Raw genomic sequence first — 16,911 nt, 5'->3', positions numbered from 1 at the left:
TCAAGCCGGAACATCTAGACAGCTATTTTTAGCGCTGTAGCATGAGCCCGAATCTATAGACCTGGGCTCTGAGATTTGCTGTTTAGGGGTTTTGTTTGTTTGTTTGTTTGGCTGGGTAGACATACAAAATAATGGAGCAAGCCGTTTGGGGAAACAGTTTTAAACACTCATACACCAGCTACAGACGAGGTTGCACATCGTTTTCCCTTTTACTGGAGAGGGCATACCTCTGTCAAAGGCGGCTCTGCTAGTTTTAGAGCTCTTTAAAACAGTTCCCAATATCAGCGTTAGAAGCACAGGTGCTCTATAGCCACGTGGTAGCCTCACGTGGAAGAGGGCCTTCAGTGGAGCTCAGCACCCAGCAGCTCCTAGGGAGATACTTAAGTGGGCGCTGTGGGATGCTGAGCAATTCTGAAAAAATCTGACTCAGTGACAAGTTTCTGTCTGACAGCAGGAAGGCAGCAGTGACGGCGACTGTTTCAAAAGTGCTCTGTTAACAGTGAGAAGTTTCAGATATACAAAAACTACAAAACGAACAGCCAACCTGTTGATTCAATGGGTAAACTACTTAAATAATTCAACAAGGCATCTATGGTTGAAATGAATCCTTGGATTTCAAACTGAAAAACACTATTCCAGCATACGTTACCTCCATATGATATGTCTGCTTTTATATTAGTAGTGTATTAAAAGTGCCACAGAGAGGTAAGCCTCAACAGTAGCTCTATAGTACCCTTGTACTTAAACGGAATTCACATACAGCCAAGTTCCAGGCTGTTTTAAAAGCCCCTTTATGTCAGGTTGTGTTGTCTTGAGCCACTAGAGTTCTTTTCAATGCAAACTGGACTTCACCTCCGTCTTGCCCCACAAGATCCAGGTTTTAAAGATACCTTTTTGTTTAGCTCTAGAAAATTTTCATCTGATTGCAAGAATATCCCATTAATATTGAAGGACATTAATTCTATCATTGGTTTTTAAATTACTGGCATAAAATAAGTAGTTGTCATATATAGAGGACCCTACAGCCTTTTGCACTCTACAGCAGAGCCAGCTAATGCCACATTCTAATTCCATACCAGCACGGGAATGCTATGATAATATTCTCAGCCTTTTGGGATGAAGAGGGTTTATATTTAATCACTTAATAGACAGCTGCCAGCTGGATTGGGTAGGGATAGAATGTAAGTTTACAAAAACTGTTACTCTTAAATAAAGTAAATTATTTTTTCTATACATATGATAAATAAATCTGTATTTATAGAGCAAACAGAGTCCAAAATGCTTTCAAATAATGAACTAATAATTGTTTTGTATAAGTGACCCATACTTGTTTATATTCTTCCCTGAACAAACACACTTTAAACAAATTTTGTAGGAGAGGAAAGAGGACTGCTACAGAAACAGCAACATTCAAACCATTTAAAACAAAAGGAAGATTATTTAATGCATTAACGATGTTAATCTGAAGATAAATAAATCCACAACAGACTTTAAAATTTCTTTGAGATTTCCTTTCTTTGCAGAGAATATTTTTGAAATCATACAGTACTGAGAAGGTGTCATTTTATTTTCTAAATGTCCAGGTGAAAGCCTCAGTTCTCTCTGCTCTCTTCATAGGACTTTTCAATGCCCAGTCCAAAAGGTGGTTTTCTTTAGCTTTTACTTTAAAACAGAATAGTGGCCAATGTTAATTTCAAGAATAACTTGAAGGTTTGCTTCCTGAATCATCTTCTTGAGAGCCCATACTCTGTAAGGGAAGAAGAGAAGTTAATTCTGTAAAAAGTCTTTCCCGAGATTTATTTTCATCCTAAGCATAACTTTAAAATGTCTAATCATAAGAGATAGGAAAATAAAGTACACATGAAAGAACCTACACTCTCCCTTTTTGCACAATGCTCACCATGTGGTGTTTACCCACTTTCCACATCTGACTTTGTTTTAATGTATGACTTTATTTAGATTCTTAAGTTCAGTATACATTCTCGGTGAAAGACCTTATGTCAGTTACCTTCTGCACAAACTGAGGGTTCACAGTGATCTCTTGATCCATGGCTTTCAGTCGTTCGTCAAGCTCTATACATTTCAGCATCTGAGAAAGGCATGTTGAAAACAGCAAGCTGATTAGTTTGTCCAAGTCCATTTATAGCTCAGATGTGTTATGAGCGAATGAAAAGGAAGCATTTCGTAGCCAGTGTTACAGATGAACAAGATTTTAAAATAGAAGAGTAATTTTTCTAGTATTTAACTCAAAGTCAATCCTATTGACCTCACATAGTCAATATTATGGGGTCAAAGTGCTGGCATACCTCAGCTTGTACCTAGCATACAATAGGGAACTCAGCACTGACTAGCAATTGCCTAGTAGAGATGGTAAATGACTACAACCTAATTGCTACAATAGCAGAATAATTTCATAGCCCTGCATTTCTGCTATATTGAGGTGCTTCACCTTGTAAAGCACCTGGCTTCCACTACTTCAAGAAGTGAATGTATCACAAAATCTCTCCTTATAACACCACTATTAGATTTTGAAGGAAATAGCAAGAATGTATTAAATGTTATTTACCTCCTGATCAATGTTATGAAGCATAGCTGGATTGTTGTATTTTTCAGGATTATCATGGAAACAGACCATACCATCTTTCTGATTAATACTTGCAAAGATTTCACCATCTTCTATCTGAAAGAGGTGAAACAGTTTGTAATACAAAGATTAACCTGAATACGGAAGAGTAAAAAAAAAAAAAAGTTTAGATAGCCCACAGTAATGATTCAAACACTGATCTTAAATATATTTTAGAACTTAATCATCAGTCTTGGTTCTTCCTTCCCAACAGTCTATTCCAAACAGAGGAGTGTACATCATTCTAGTACAAGACAGGCATTACCAATGTTTGGTTTGGACTAAAGCAGTTCAGAAGTTTTTGGCCAGGAGGCGGCAGCCTAAAAATCAGGGCAGGCTTTCCGTAGCTTCTTATTTGCCCCCTACAAAAGTCCTACACTGGACAATCGGGGATTGCCATTGCTAAATCAAATATTGACTGGTCACATCAGAATATTAACAAATTATAGTCCTTAAAGCTATTTGGGTCCGTTTTGTAATTAAAAGCCATTTTAGTCAAGTAACATTCCTTACCATGTGAAGGACATATTTTTCTGCTTCCTGCGGCCCCGATAGCTGCACTCTACTTGCCATATCTTGTAATGACAGGGTTAAAAATGTCTGAAAGTTAGAAGCATAGCAAACCATTATAATCTGAAGCTACCTGCTGTTCCTATGAGTTCTTTATGGACCACATAACTAACCGCATTTTTTAAACTGATCTGTTGACTGATAATGGTGGGAACATGCAGAATAGGCAGGTAGTACAATTCTTTCCTTCCTAAGGGAAGCCTAGGTGATGTCAAGCTTCCTTTTTCCCCATGAATGTTCTCTGCCAGACTAATACAGCTATTTCTTTCTAGAGACGTATCACATTTGGGAAATGGACTACAGAAGTAAAACAGTGCTATTACAGTAGAACCTCAGAGTTATGAACACCTTGGGAATGGAGGTTGTTGGTAACTCTGAAATGTTCGTAACTCTGAACAAAACATGGTGGTTCTTTCAAAAGTTTACAACTGAACAGTGACTTAATACAGCTTTGAACCTTTACTATGGAGAAGAAAAATGCTACTTTCCCTTTATTTTTTTAGTAGTTTACATTTAACACGGTACTGTACTTGCGGGGTTTTTTTTTGGTCTCTGCTGCTGCCTGACTGTGTACTTCCGGTTCCATATGAGGTGTGTGGTTGACTGGTAGTTCTTAACTATAGTGTTCGTAACTCTGAGGTTCTACTGTACATTATATGCCTGTGGCACACACCATTTGAGTTAATTTAAGCAAGAGACTATCTTAACTTTCCCTCGTGTCAAGTATCAGGAGGTAGCCGTGTTAGTCTGTATCCACAAAAACAACAAGGTGCCACCGGACTCCTTGTTGTTAACTTTCCCTGATCAACTCTAGGAACCAATATGATCTCTACTCATAGTTGCATTTGTAACTGACCCCACTTCTTTCCCAATTCTTCTGCCACTGGACAGTCCCACCCTTCCTCCTTCCTACTCGAGAACTCAGATGAAGTTGTAAAGTTCAGTTTCCCACAGAAGACGGGCAACCTGGGGGGACGGACACACCATCCTTACTGACTTCTTTGGCTACATATAAAAGCTGTGGGCAAGTTCTCAGCTGATATAAGTCAGCACAGCCCATTGACTTCCATGGGGTAGTACACCAGTTTACTCCAAGGACTCGAAGCTTCGGCATAAGGAGGAGGCAGGCAAGTGAATCTATATATGTAATATAGAAGCAGAGAGGCCCCCTACTTCTGTATCCAGAGCTCTTTTGTATTCCTCATACAAAAATACACATTCACCTTTATTTAAAATATGGTTAATTTTCACTTCTCGTTGGCACTATATTCAACAGATGCATTTACTAAAAAATGCAACTACTTTTTAAAGTGACTATTACAGACAATCAATGTATTATAGATTGAATCAATCACAATTTCATACACACAAGACAATTTTTAGATTAGCTCTTCCAGAAATAGTGTGCTAAATCCAGAAAGTCTGGATGACTGATGCCAAAAGAAAACCTGCACCTACCTTGGTTAACCTCTGTATATTCTTTTTATAAAGAGATGACAAGCACTGCTTAACCAGCCCCATATTGTTATCTCTGGTGAATGTTTCACTATGTTTGTTGACCAAGTTTCGGAGCTCCGATGGTTTATTGGTTGAATAAACTTGTGCTAATTCATGGTACGCATTACTAAGGGGCTGTAATTAGAAAAACAGATTTGTAATGCATATGGAATTCAATTTTACAACAGTCTATTTAATAGTTTTGCGCTGAAAGTTATTTAAGCCACTCTTATTGTCAACACCATACAACTATTTTTTTTAAAGGGACTCAGGTCCCCCAGTGAGTTAATGCACTAGACTTTCACCTCTGAAGATCTAGATTTAAAGCTTGTAGAACACAAATGAAGTAAGTTTGGTGGTTTCAACCTAGTTCCCAAACATCTGTTTGTATCACAAAAGCATAAGAGTCAGATGGTAGGCTCCTTGAGGCAGGGATTGTCTTTGTACTCTACCTATATTCAAGCCAAGGGGTTCAGATCCTGCTTAGGGGCTTTAGGTACCACTGCAATATTAAATATCCACATTTAGAATCTCTGCACAATAAACAGAATTATTTGTTATAGCATTGCTGAGATTCAAGCAGAGATCAGCCATGTGAAACTAGAGGGTTTGTTTTGTTTCAGGACATGGACACCACACACAAAGAACTAATGGGAAACTTAAGGAGCCTTGCTTACTATCTAGCAAAAGAAGGCGGCTAGTGAGTTCACCAAGTGCATTATTAAGGTGTCAGATTGATAAATGTGAAGCCAGTTTATTCTTTTGCCGGGAATCTATTTCTATTTAAGATGTAAAGACTGTGTTACAACATAATCAAGTGCTTATGTTTAAAATATATATAACTGAGAAGGCATGCAATCACTTTCTAGCCATGCCTTTTTTGTGGCTTACAAACAAGCACAAGCCCGAATGACATTTGTTCCTAACATTTCCAGTAATCTTATGCAGTTCTGTTTACTGTTCTAAAGATCCAAGGAAGATAGATTCTTGGCAAACATTGCAACTTTTTATTCTGAATGTATAGTCCAGGTTATTCAACTGCCTTTGAAAAACTTACCTTAATGAATCTACCCACTATCTGAGAGGTGTACTTCGGTAGCTGTTGAACTTTGCCAAGTAGTATCAAAGAAACTAGAATGTACTTTTTATACGATTCCAACATAATATGACTGACTGCCATGGCTGGAGTAGTTATTGCCTAAGCAAGAGAAAGGGATGGGAATAAAAAAATGAATGTCTCTGGCATAAACTGTATTAAAAATCATTTCTAGATTTAAATCTCCATATGTAAAAGGGAAGTGCTGGAACATGTAATTCACCAGTGTCTGTTAGGCTCTATAGAAATGAAAGTTAGTTTAGTGAGAATCACTCAAAAGTGCGTAAAAAGCAACTTCTGGACCAGCTGCTCAAAAACACAACATAACATTTTGAATAGCGAAACTGGTCTTAAAATGACCCCACAAGGATCAAAACAAAAAACGTTTTCATTTAGTAGTGGTGGGCTTTAAGTACAGATCAAGCATTGTACTTGAAACCTTTGGGAGCCTTTGAAGAGATTACTTGTAGGAGGGGCTGGCTACTGAAGGTAGTTGGGTCATTTTCCATAAGATTTTTATCCATTATAAATACGTACAAAGGTTTTGAAAAGCTTTAGATCATTCGTTTGTACAGAAAAATCATTTAAATTCAAGAGTGCCAAAAAAGGTTAGAGGGAAAGTCAAGTTAAATCCCTTTTGTCTCAAGGGTTTACCCCTGCTAGAACACCTACAATCACCAAAAGAGCGGGAAAAAAGTTTACTTTGTGCATTTGACGTCTACGGAATTTCCCATTTGTGGATCTTTCACGCAGAAACAAGGAGAAAGAAAAGCCATTTACAAATAATTAGAAAAACAAGAGTGACAGCAAGCACCGAAAATTAGTAGTGGTTTCAGGGGTAGGTGTACTACCTGAAACCACTAAACTGATTTTTCTTGAAGTTAGCATGTGATTTTAAATCTAAATACATGTTTATGAAAGTCAGCCTGTGAATTGTTGCCATCCACTATGAAATAAGAAACAAATGGCAATCCAAGAAAGTTTAAAAGGAGATAAAAAGCGACACAAGCATTTGGTATCCAGGCTCAGCCATACAATCTTACAGGCATGTAACCAGATCCCTTGAGGGGTTCTATGGCACAGTAACACTTGGATTTTTGGCTGGAAATGCACAATGGGACATTATTTGCAGCCACACACAATTTTTTTCCTATACAGCCCTGATTTAAGCAGAAAAGGATATAGCAAAATCCTAGAATAACTGAAAACACATCTAACTTAGATCTGCTAGATAACTATATGTGGTGCAGATATAAAATAGCAGTAGTGAAGTATATATATGGAAGGCACTCAAATACTGTGGTGATGAGCAGCAGTATAAAACTCCAGGATAGGTATATTTAACACAAGTAGAGGTACAAAAATAAGAATCGAAGCCTCTCATACCCTATAGTATGAAAAGAACCATAATTGATTTTTTGGGGAAGTTTAAAAAACCCTATACATACAGTTTTGGACTTTCAACCAATCACATTTCTGATCTTCCCACAGACTTTTGATTCAGAGAAAGTTACCTGTTCGTAAAAGTAGAGCGCTCTTTCAAAGTTCTTTAGCCCAGTGTATATCATCCCACCATAGTAGTAGTAACATAAAAAGTGCTTTGCATCATATGCCCCATTCTCTTTACAAATATCCATCATGTCCACATCTAGATATGGGAGGGCAGGTTTAAAGCATTTTGCTAACAAACAGAGCTACAAGAAAATAAACCAGGGTTACATGACAGACACCTCTATTCCATCTTAAAAAACAACAACTAAAATTCAGTTTAGTACCATTTATTAATCTCAATGCACTTTATTGCAAAAATGCAAGTAGCAACACAATCCAGGAAATGGTGCAATGCCAGTAGTGTTTTACTATAGGCTGGTCATAACCATTATGATATTGCAAGATCTACTAACACCACTGATGAGCCATTACAAATTATCTTAATGTTAAAATAACTCCACCTTAATTTGCAAATCTGCCTGAAACATTCTACACAAACTAGCCTGCTGGCAGCACAAAGTGCCACATGGGACATCCCAGTTCAGGCCCCGCGCCCTGGGAGCTAAGAGCAATGCAAAAACAGAAAATTCAGCCCAGAGAGGTTGGAAGAGACATGAAAATGCCTCATGCCATTGTTGAGCAAACCTCCTCTGGATAACACTCAACAATGTCTGGCCCTGGAAGGAGCTGTGTGCTGCCCCCCTCAGCAAAAGGAAGGATCACCATCATCCAGACTTTCAGAAGTGATGGGGGGGGGGGGAGAGGGCGGGAAGGGGGAGAGAACGACAACAAAATAAAGGATCTGAGAAGATCCATTACAAATCCCATTCTAATGATTTCCATTATTAAAACGTCAGCATATCTTATGGTTTACTACGGTCATAAAACCCACTATACTTGTACTCATTCCTCCATTTCAGAAGAATGAAGCACACATTCACTCACTGCACAAAGGGATTGGGCCAATTTAAAATTTTTACTCTTGGTATAAGCCTGATATAACCTTTTACCTGGCAGAGATCTGCATGTATTGAGGTCAGCTGGTTTGTGTTCATCTGCATCTTGTCTATGGCTTGTCTGAGAATGCCAATTCCTCGCAGGGGCTGTCAGAAATTACATCTCTTTCAGATAATTTCTCATAGATGGCAGCACATTGGATCTTATGTTGACACTTACAAATGAAAAATAACACTAATTGATAGGTTACATTTAGTAACAATTACTCTGAGGTTCCCCCTTCCTTGTAGGATACTGCAGTCCCTTCTTAAGAGGTAAAATTATCCTTGGCTATTAACTAGCCTTGGTTTGCTTCTCTTGATGGACTACTAAAATTTAGCATTTCTGCTGCAAAAAGGCAGTTCTATTAAGAGGACATTATATGGTTAGAATACTTGAAAATTACATTCTCAAAGACCTAATCCTCAGAACACCAAAAACACGACCCGGTTCACATTGAAGTCAAAAGCAAGACTCCCAATTAGTTTCCTTTGGAGCAGAACTGGCTTCAACCCTATTTTTTGACTCTAAAGAATAATAAAGTGACTAGAAAGCTAACTTCTTAACCTTACAAATGTGATTCTCAAAGCTTTGCGTTTAGTTAGTCCACTCTAAACGGTCATCATGGTTTGTTGTATATTTTAAGACACCTACTCAGGTGGTAGGCTCCCATGAAGATAATGCTGAAGCCAGTATCAACTGACTGACCGGTACCAATTATTTTGGTACAATCACTTATTTTTGTATATTGTCTAGAGAACTTCAGCTCCATCAAAAATTAATGAGCACAGTGATTTCCTATTTTGTGTATGTTCCATATCATGGTTTATTTACCAGTGCTCTAAAGAATTAATGGTATTTTCTTCCTTTTAAGATCTCTCTGAAATAACCCTTTTTAAAATCTAGTTTTGGATCCATTACCTTCCTATACATATACAAGCAAGAATCCGAAAAGAAACTTTCTTAATGAGGAATTAGCAACAAATCTCAAAACAAGACACAGTCTACTATGAACAAATTAAAGAACTTGGATATATAGTCTACTTATTGCTACTAGGTGACATCTGCTTACCTGTTTTCTTTCCACAAGGGCATTTGTTAACTGGTGGCAGAGGCCAGCAACTAGATACAACAATAAAAAAAGTGAAAATCACAAATACCAACTATACCAAATGTAGATTATGTAGGAGTACAGAACAAATTGAAATTTCACTTACAAGTGTCTGTTGCATATCTAATGTGCTCCCCATTACAAGTGCTGATAAAAAGCTGGACCTGCGAGAATAATGTTTCGAAATCAGGGACACTTGGCATAGAAAACTTCACAAACCTAAAAACAAAACAAAACATTAAACACTTAGTTTCTGTAAATAAAAAACTAAGGCACCATCCTGAAATTCTCTCTGCAGAGGCAGGTAAACTTCTTCAACTGTGTGGAACTAACTGCAGACTTGGCCCAAAGTGTGTATTGTGGACTTTAGTTTGGCATATTAAACCTTATAATCCAAGCTTAAGTACCCTGACAAACAGTCCGTGGCTTTACAGAACTCAACTTTGCAAGTATGCTGTCTCAATTGAGAAGAGTAAAAGCATCTTAAACACATGAAAAGGCACACATTTATCTGACAACTACACTGATATTTGAGAATGTGATTAAAAACCCCTCACCTCCATGCAGAGTCTTATGCAAACTTTCACTACAGAGCACGTTACAGCATGTGAAGTAGTAACTTTAATAGCACGAAGAATACTGTAATAGAGCAAACCTAAACAAAAAACAACCATAACACTGCACAGACACATTCCCACTCCCCTCACATTCTTCCGCACCATAAAGACACATATAAACAAGAAAGTTTGCACTTAGTCAATCAGCACTTTTTTTATGGACATATCAACTTACTTTTTCAAGCTATATATTGCTTAAGTTTATTTTTTTGAGAGCAGAAGAAGTCTTAATGGTTTTGTATTCCCTCCACTACACCAAGAACAAACCACCACATTAGTCCTTCGTAAGTACTTCCCATTGACCTTGGAAATATTGATGTACTATTGGTACTGTACCCTTCTACTGGTTCTTCTTTACTGCTTTCTCTCTCTCTCTTATGTATGCTTGTGGTTCCTTCTCAACAAAAATGTTTAGAAGTGTTTCTTGAGCAGCATTCAAATTCCTCTCATCTCCTCTTTGACCCCGAACTCTCTTTGCCATCCTAAGTCTGTAAATTTGCATATCACTACCTTCAAAACATTGCCCATGATGACACTACCTTGACTATATCTCCACTGAAATCCTCATCCATGCATTCAGCACACTTCTCCTTGACTGCTGCAAATCTGGGCCTATTCTGTGGCCTCCTCAAATTCCAACATCCCTCTGAAGCCTTATTCTGAAAAATCTCCAAGCACCTCACTCCACTTACTGCCCATTTATTTTAGGGTGTAGTTAAAAACTGCCTATATTCTTAAACTTCATTTACCTGTTGCAGATGGCTACTGACATACTTGCTATTCCGCTTGTCCCTTCACAAAGTCTTTCCACTGTTTGTTCCAGACAGAAGGTACAGTGTAGAAGCCTTGCACTATTTTCCTGTACTTCTGACTCAATGAATCCATCCATTCAAATCTCATCATTTAAACATCTCCTCTTACTGACAGTTGCCATTCCTCCCCTTATTTGTTCTTAAAAACTAAATGTTTTAATTTACTCACCCCCCATGTTTTCACCATTGGTGAGGCACGACAAAGATCGTGTGCTTTTAAAAAAAATTTGTAATGCATTTTTGGGATCCAACTTGCATAAAATGCAATACAAAGTGAAGTCCTGTATGTAGATTTGCAACAAGAACTAGTTTCCTAACAGATGTTTGCAACAAGAGCTAGTTTTCTAACAGATGAAGAGGACATTTTTGTTTCAAAAAGTTACTTTATAGAATTCCAGTAGTGCCACTTGTGAAGACACTTCCCTTGAAATTATGTGATGTCAGGAAGGAAAGATGGCTCCAACTCCCTACATACAATTTTTCAGTAACTCATCCGTACCCTAGCCCCCTACAACAGTTCAACTGCTCTCTTAAACTGCATGATAACAACGAGACCTTCCAGACAGGCAAAATAAATGCTAGCTAAGAAACAGACAGCAGCCCACACTTCTCCATGTATGAAGTGACATTCTGCTTAATGTTATTAATCCAGTTTTCTAATATCCCATTTGTGCTTCATAGCTTAAAAACATTTGATTTTTTGTTGAACTCATGAGCAAAAGTAATTATCTATGCAGACCTTCTACATGTAATAAGAAACAGATGTTTCTCATAATTAAAAAAGCCCTTCCTGGGAGCTGTTAGTCATGGTATTTTACCAATTTAAGAACTGGAATAATATCAAAAAAGTGAAACACATATAAATCAATACTTTATTTGTAAAAAGGAAGTACACTATAAGAAAAACAAATTAAGCACCAGTATGAAAACAGTGCAGTAAAATGCAAGTATCCAACAGTAATAATTTTGGCTAGCAAGTCACCATACACAGTCTGAAGTTTTGGAAATTATAAGTAAATTAAGCCTTTAAGTAAAGGAAAGGATCACTTACAAAACAGCAAGAACCCCTAAGGAGTGTTCTTGCACATCCAGGGCACCAAGCACTGTATCCAGATGGGAGAGATTTTTTGCTAGCAGTTCCCCGCTTTTATTGATCAATTCACAAAGCTGGGTCATTTGCCCTGAAATATGAAATACTGCTGTCAAAATTAAGTTAGAACACTAAATGAAAATTACTTAAAGCAGTCAGCATGTCCTCATTTAACACTTCCTTGCTTTTTCCTAGGATTATTTTAAAGAAGCAACTTCATTCAGTGAAGTAGTCACTACTAGTTTGTTGTTGTTAGCAATAGCCTAGGAATCCAGTCTCCCAGTCTAGTGAGGGAACTCACAATAGCTTAAGCTCTCACTTTAAAAAAAATTAAGTGTCCAGTTGTTATGACCGCAGAGAAAACCTTTAAAAGATTGTAAAACCAATGCAGTATCATTTTCCTGAGTCTGCAGCGAGAACTAAGTGCCACAGCAGCTGCTCAGAGTTTTGCCAAGCTACAGGAGTGGAGTTTCACATTTACAGACACACATGGAAAGTCCATCCCCACAAAGTTGTCCATGGACAGCACCCTGGCAGAAGTCTCAGCATCCTCCACCTTCTCAGCAGCTGAGGTGCCAGGGAACTAGTCTTCTCATCACGGAGCTGTTCCTGAACCTCAGCTTCTTGAATGTCTGATCAGTTTTTTCAGCCTTGTCCATAGCATTTTTGAAGTATAGTATGTGGTCTGAAAAATTTAGACTCAACATAACCTCTAGGATAAGAGAGATTGGAGAAAAATCTCTATTTTTTCCAGTTTGGATGTAATATTGTTGTATGCACAAACTAGTCACCTGTAGTTTACTGCTTGGGGGATTCAGCACAGCACGGGGAAAGAGAAAAACATTTCAAATTAATGAGTGTGCTAAACCTACAAAAACTGACAGAGGGATCAGAGGCAGATGCTGTACCTCAAACTGTTTTTACTTATCTTTTCAAAAAACACTGGATTTTTAAATCAACTGTGGTCCTCTGAAACACACTTGGTTCAACTGTCTATTCTGACAGATTAGATACAAACTGAATTGAGGGCCTAACCTCACCTCCTAGAATCTTTGAATCTCTATATATAAAGGGAAAGAGATACAAACATTGTTCTCATCTCTCTCTAACCTTTTCCTCTAAATTAGGATAAACAATGAAAATTTAGCTTTGAGAGAGGGGTGTGGTCTAATGGTCTGAGTGCAGGACTGGAAACCAGAAACTCCGGAACTGTAATTTTAGCTCTAATAATGACTCCCTCTATGGCCCTAGGGCTATTACTTCATGCATATATCCACCCTACTGGATCATTAAGAGAATTAGAACACTCTGAAGTTATATAATGCTGTGTAACTACTAAACATGATCAGTTTTGATAACTTTCCCCATTAGATCAATTAAACATCAAAATGCACCTGTTCTGTCAGCATATTGCCAGCCATCAAGCGATCTACATGAACAAATTTCTAAACAAGTTGAATTTTATACAGTATAACAGTTAAAATATATATCAAAAGAAAGTTTGAGCCCCACCCAGAAATAACTCAGTCATTAAAGAGATCAAAAGTGGACTTAAATTTTATGAGAAAACATCAATTCTTGACCTGTTTCAAAGATATGAACATCCCACATAGAGAAACAAAGGGCTGGTCTACATTAGGTCTGTGAAAAATGTCATGGCCTGTTAGATGCAATTAAGCTGCCCTAAACTCCAGTGTCCGTAGACACCGACAGGTTGACGGAAGAATTCTTCCATCAATCTAGCTACCTCCTCTCGAAGAGATGGATTTACTACAGAGACAGAAGAACCCCTTCCGTCGCTGCAATAAGTGTTTATGCTGCAGCTGTACTGCTGTAGCATTTCTAGTGTAGACATACAAAATAAACAAGAAAGTTCAGTATGTAAATACGGTATAAATTTGGGGTTTGAAAAGGCAATTAAGAAAGACTATGCAGAAAATTGGGGTTTGAAAAGACAATGTTATTAAAAGGCTTTCCGCACACAGAGTTATGAAAGCGCCAATATGTAATCCTACCAATTTTTTATCATATGCCTCCCTAGGCATAAAATAGCCCTGAAATAAAATAGAATTTCAAAATGACACACTACCATCAATCTATACGCTAGCTGATATAGTACAGCTGTAACCTAAATCTGGAGTTAAGACTACTTTCCTAATTTGCAAAACTAAGGTCTGGTCTACACTACAGACCTATATCAGTATAACTACATCAGTCAGGTGTGAGAAAAATCCACACCCAAGTGACAGTTATACTGACCTAATCCCCTGTGTAGACAGTGTTATCTCAAGAGGAGAGCTTCTCCCACCAACATAGCTACTGCCTCTTGGGGAGGTGGATTAACTACGCCAACAGGATAGCTCTCTCATGTCAGCTTAGAGGATCTTCATTAAAACACTGCAGCTGCACTGATGCAGCATTTTAACTGTATATTTGTCCCAAGGTTAAGTTTACACTGCAGTGTAAGATAGGTTCAGATTTGAGCCCAAAGACTTTGGCAATAGCAGTCAGTGCCTGCTGCTTTCCTGTTCATCTGCAGGCCCGCTAACAAGCAACAGATACCAAAGAGTGAGCAGCCAGGGGATTAAAAACAGTGGGAAGTAGCAATGGGGCCACACTAGAACCCAGCAAATACCACCACTTAGACCAAATACTACTGACCAAACAAATACAAGAGAAGAGTTTTACGTTTCAACTTCTATTCCTCAGCTGTCCTAGACAATTCCTAAATTTCTGGCCTTCAAGACCAAAACGGGCCCTTATGATTACACAGTCTGACCTCCTGCGTAACACAGGATGCAGAATTACACCGCATGCTTTCTCCACCTAGCCCACAGCTTGTGGATGGACAAGAGTGCATCTTTTAGAAAGAGACTTCCCCTCATGAGTTAAAGAGAAAGGGGGGTGGCAGAGACTCCTACAGATGCCAGCCATGCTACCCGAGTGAGACTAAAGCAGGGCAGGAGGCCATTTCAGTCATGAGCTACATGAAATACAGTCTGGAGACTCCTGACCATGGCCCCGCAGCCTCCAAGGCAGGAACAGGGCCGGGCCACGTGACAGAAGAGTGGGGGAGTCGGGGGATCCTCCACGACCCGCACATTCACCCCCAGCCAGGGGGCGGGGCCTATGGCAGCCCCATCTCCTCTCACACCCCCGCCGAGATGCACCTGCGCCCCCGGGGCAGGGCGGGGCCCAGGGGAGCCGTTCGCGGCCCCGCGCTCTCCGCACGGCTCAGCCCGGGTCTTAGCAGCCCCGCTCCCCCACGGTGCCGGTCCCCTTCTCCGTGGGGAAGGCCCAGCCCCAGCCCCAGCCCTGGCTGCCCTGCGCCCGGGCTCCAGCCGAGCCCAGCTCCCCCCCGCGGTCACCTTGGGCCGAGAGCTGCCGGACGCTGTTGACGAACTGCTCCAGGGCGGACGCCATCTTGGCGGCTCTCGGCGCGGCCGCGTCTCTCCGGGGCGGGGGAGAGGGCGGGCAGGCGGCCCGGGCCGAGAGCGGCAGGGGGAAGCGGGAAGGAGGCTCCGCAGCGACGCCGCCACTACCCAGCCAATCAGCGGCGGTTTCAGGAGCCGCGAGACTACGCTGCTAACGTCACTTCCTCCATGTAACATCGCGAGAGCAACGGCCCGCGGAACAAACGCCCCCTGATGGTTACCATGGGAACCTCCTGTGCCCGCCCGGCATCACGGCCTGATGTAAACGCGCAGACTGCCCAATGCAAGGGCCGTGTTACAGGCGAAGCCGTGACTCAGCAACAGCTAAGGCGAGAGGCCAGTCGGTGACGTAATCGCGCCACGTCATCTCCTGTCTTCCTTCCCGCACAATATCAGCGTGTCGTCATGTTCCCTTAAACAAAGCACCTTGTGCTATCACCCAGCATCCCTAGAATCAGCCCTGCATCGCCTGGCATTGCTCCCCCCCCCCGCCATCACACCAGCATCACCCCCTCTCCACCTGCAGTCACGCCATCGTCCACCCCATCATCACACACCAGCATCACCCTTTCCCCTCCACAGTCATGCTACCATTCCCCCATCATCGCCCCATCCCGTCCCCCCTCCCAGTCATGCTACCACCCCCCCATCATCACATCGTCATTGATATCACACCAGCATCCCCCTGTCCCGTCCCCCCCAGTCATGCTATCATCCCATCATCACACCATCACACCAGCATCACCCCGTCCTGTCCCCCGCAGTCATGCTACCATCCCCCCATCATCACACCGTCACTGATATCACACCAGCATCACCCCCCCCACAGTCATGCTATCATCCCCCCATCATCACACCATCACTGATATCACACCAGCATCACCCCGTCCCATTCCCCCCACAGTCAAGCTATCATCCCCCCATCATCACACCATCACTGATATCACACCAGCATCCCCCCGTCCTGTCCCCCCCACAGTCATGCTATCATCCCCCCATCGTCATACCGTCACTGATATCACACCAGCATCCCCCCGTCCCGTCCCCCCCCAGTCATGCTACCATCCCCCCATCATCAAACCGTCACACTAGCATCACCCCGTCCCGTCCCCCCCATAGTCATGCTATCATCCCCCCATCATCACACTGTCACTGATATCACACCAGCATCACCCCGTCCCGTCCCCCCCACAGTCAAGCCGTCATCCCCCCATCATCACACCGTCACTGATATCACACCAGCATCACCCCCTCTCTCCCCTGCACTCATGCCCTTGTCCCGCATCATCACACCGTCACTGGTATCACACCAGCATCACCCCTCCCCATCTGCAATCATGCCATCATCCCCGGAACCAGTATGTTACAATGTGAGGATGTGAAGCACAGTCTCTAGAGCTGTCAAGTGTAGGGAATTTGTTGGGAGTGTGAATGATGTTTTCTGACATATAAACAGAAAGGGGATCTTTCTACCCTGATGTCAGAATGGTACGTGCATCCTATAATCATTTCATTGGAAATTTCAGCTATGGGCTGAAATACTGACTTTTGAAATAAGCAAGATATACAGGTTG

The 16,911-nt window shown here is 40.9% G+C and overlaps 1 protein-coding gene across 1 annotated transcript; it reads right to left on the bottom strand.

Annotated features, from left to right (window-relative positions):
- Positions 1-1,139: 1,139 nt before the first annotated feature.
- On the bottom strand, positions 1,140-15,382 carry COPS3 (COP9 signalosome subunit 3). The gene is made up of 12 exons (XM_065411643.1): positions 15,272-15,382; positions 11,865-11,994; positions 9,491-9,603; positions 9,346-9,395; positions 8,288-8,380; positions 7,301-7,480; positions 5,748-5,888; positions 4,652-4,825; positions 3,137-3,223; positions 2,567-2,680; positions 2,009-2,089; positions 1,140-1,747 (listed from the first exon to the last, which is right to left on the bottom strand). The coding sequence occupies exons 1-12, from the start codon at positions 15,324-15,326 to the stop codon at positions 1,694-1,696; spliced, it is 1,272 nt and encodes a 423-aa protein (XP_065267715.1). The 5' UTR covers positions 15,327-15,382; the 3' UTR covers positions 1,140-1,693.
- Between the last annotated feature and the right edge of the window lie 1,529 nt (positions 15,383-16,911).

This window comes from Emys orbicularis, chromosome 10, assembly GCF_028017835.1.
Source record: "Emys orbicularis isolate rEmyOrb1 chromosome 10, rEmyOrb1.hap1, whole genome shotgun sequence".
NCBI classification, from domain to species: Eukaryota; Metazoa; Chordata; order Testudines; family Emydidae; genus Emys; species Emys orbicularis.
Note: the sequence above shows the minus strand (reverse complement) of the source record. Positions and strands in the feature narration are given on the sequence as shown.

Bases quoted from the DNA above. Each gene is read 5' to 3' on its own strand.
- COPS3 (XM_065411643.1), bottom strand. From the start codon at position 15,326: ATGGCGTCCGCCCTGGAGCAGTTCGTCAACAGCGTCCGGCAGCTCTCG. The intron at 8,381-9,345 runs GTAAGCAGATGT...AATTTCTGACAG, and splicing joins CCCTTGTGGAAAGAAAACAG to CCCCTGCGAGGAATTGGCAT. The intron at 1,748-2,008 runs GTAACTGACATA...CTTCCCTTACAG, and splicing joins ACCCTCAGTTTGTGCAGAAG to AGTATGGGCTCTCAAGAAGA.